General features: G+C 40.3%; 1 protein-coding gene across 1 annotated transcript in view; it reads left to right on the top strand.

The window, feature by feature from the left end:
* LOC106814585 (mitochondrial import receptor subunit TOM40 homolog 1-like) overlaps positions 1-1181 on the top strand; it is a 19545-nt gene that overhangs the window by 2682 nt on the left and 15682 nt on the right. Inside the window, exon 2 of the mRNA XM_014818926.1 lies at positions 852-1012. Within this exon, the coding sequence (XP_014674412.1) occupies positions 852-1012 (161 nt within the window). The remainder of the gene's footprint in view (positions 1-851; positions 1013-1181) is intronic.

Below are 1181 nucleotides of genomic sequence, written 5' to 3'. Positions count from 1 at the left end.
AATAACGATTGAAGTGAATGTATACACATATCAGTAGCAAGGTAAAGCCATGTAGAAGGGAACGGTAGTTTTTTTTTTGCGCCAATAGCGGCGTATGGGACGCATTCACAGCGCATGCATTTTGCATGCGATCTCACGAAATTTTAATGAACCCCGTTCTGTCCCAATAACCCTCACCAAAATATAAAAAAGGTAAGATGGGACAGAGTTATTCGGTCTAGGGTGGGGCCTACTCCCTAAACACGCCTACTCTCTTACCCTAATCCTAATCTTAACCCCAGCCCTAACCCTAACACTAATTATAAACCGACTCGGTTCTCTTATTATACGCTCGGTTTCATATATATACGCGAGTGATAGTACCAAACACTATCTATGGTGTATTATTGCATAACCACATACGCAACGCATGTATGCAGGGACGTCACAGCCGTAGGGCTGCCGTAGTAAAACGCTACGGGACCCCAGCCTAAAGGGCATAAAATAATCAAAAATCTAAAGGGTAAATAGCATTTTAGAGCGTCTAGATTTAAAAATTGTCTTTGAGATCCCCCCTTCACACTTCCTACCTACGCCTACGGCACTCGTGCCGTGCGCCTGCAAGATGCAACATAAACAGCGCATGCGCAACAACTGCTCGGACAAATAGCGCGTATGAACAGGTGTCCGATGCTCAGACAAATATCCACGTCGATATTATAACATTCAGTATAAATACTTATAATTATTGTTTTGTGTTTATTAATTCGTGTACTGGCGCAAGATTTGTAAACATTTCCTTGGCATTAAAATGTTTCGTGGATTCATGTGCAGTCATGAACAGTAATTAACACTTTCTATTTTCTTTACAGATGTGATGCCTTCCGTTTTCGAAGGAGCAAAGTTGTTAGTAAATAAAGGGCTCAGTAGCCATTTTCAAATTAGCCATACTATCAGTATGGGCAGTGTACAGCCCAGCGGTTACAGATTTGGTGGCACTTATGTTGGAACAAAACAGTACTCTCCGGCAGAGGTAAATGCTTATTATATACTGTATGTGAATTGCGCGATTTACAACACTAACGTTGCTCTAGCTTTCAGAATTACTCAAGTAACTTGGGTGATACTCCATTAGGAGTGTTCCCAACTTTAATGTCATTAATGGTCATAACAACACATATATATATATAATTATATATATA

This window comes from Priapulus caudatus, unplaced genomic scaffold (genome assembly GCF_000485595.1).
Source record: "Priapulus caudatus unplaced genomic scaffold, Priapulus_caudatus-5.0.1 Scaffold947, whole genome shotgun sequence".
Lineage (NCBI taxonomy): Eukaryota > Metazoa > Priapulida > Priapulimorpha > Priapulimorphida > Priapulidae > Priapulus > Priapulus caudatus.
This window is presented reverse-complemented; position numbering and strand designations above follow the sequence as displayed.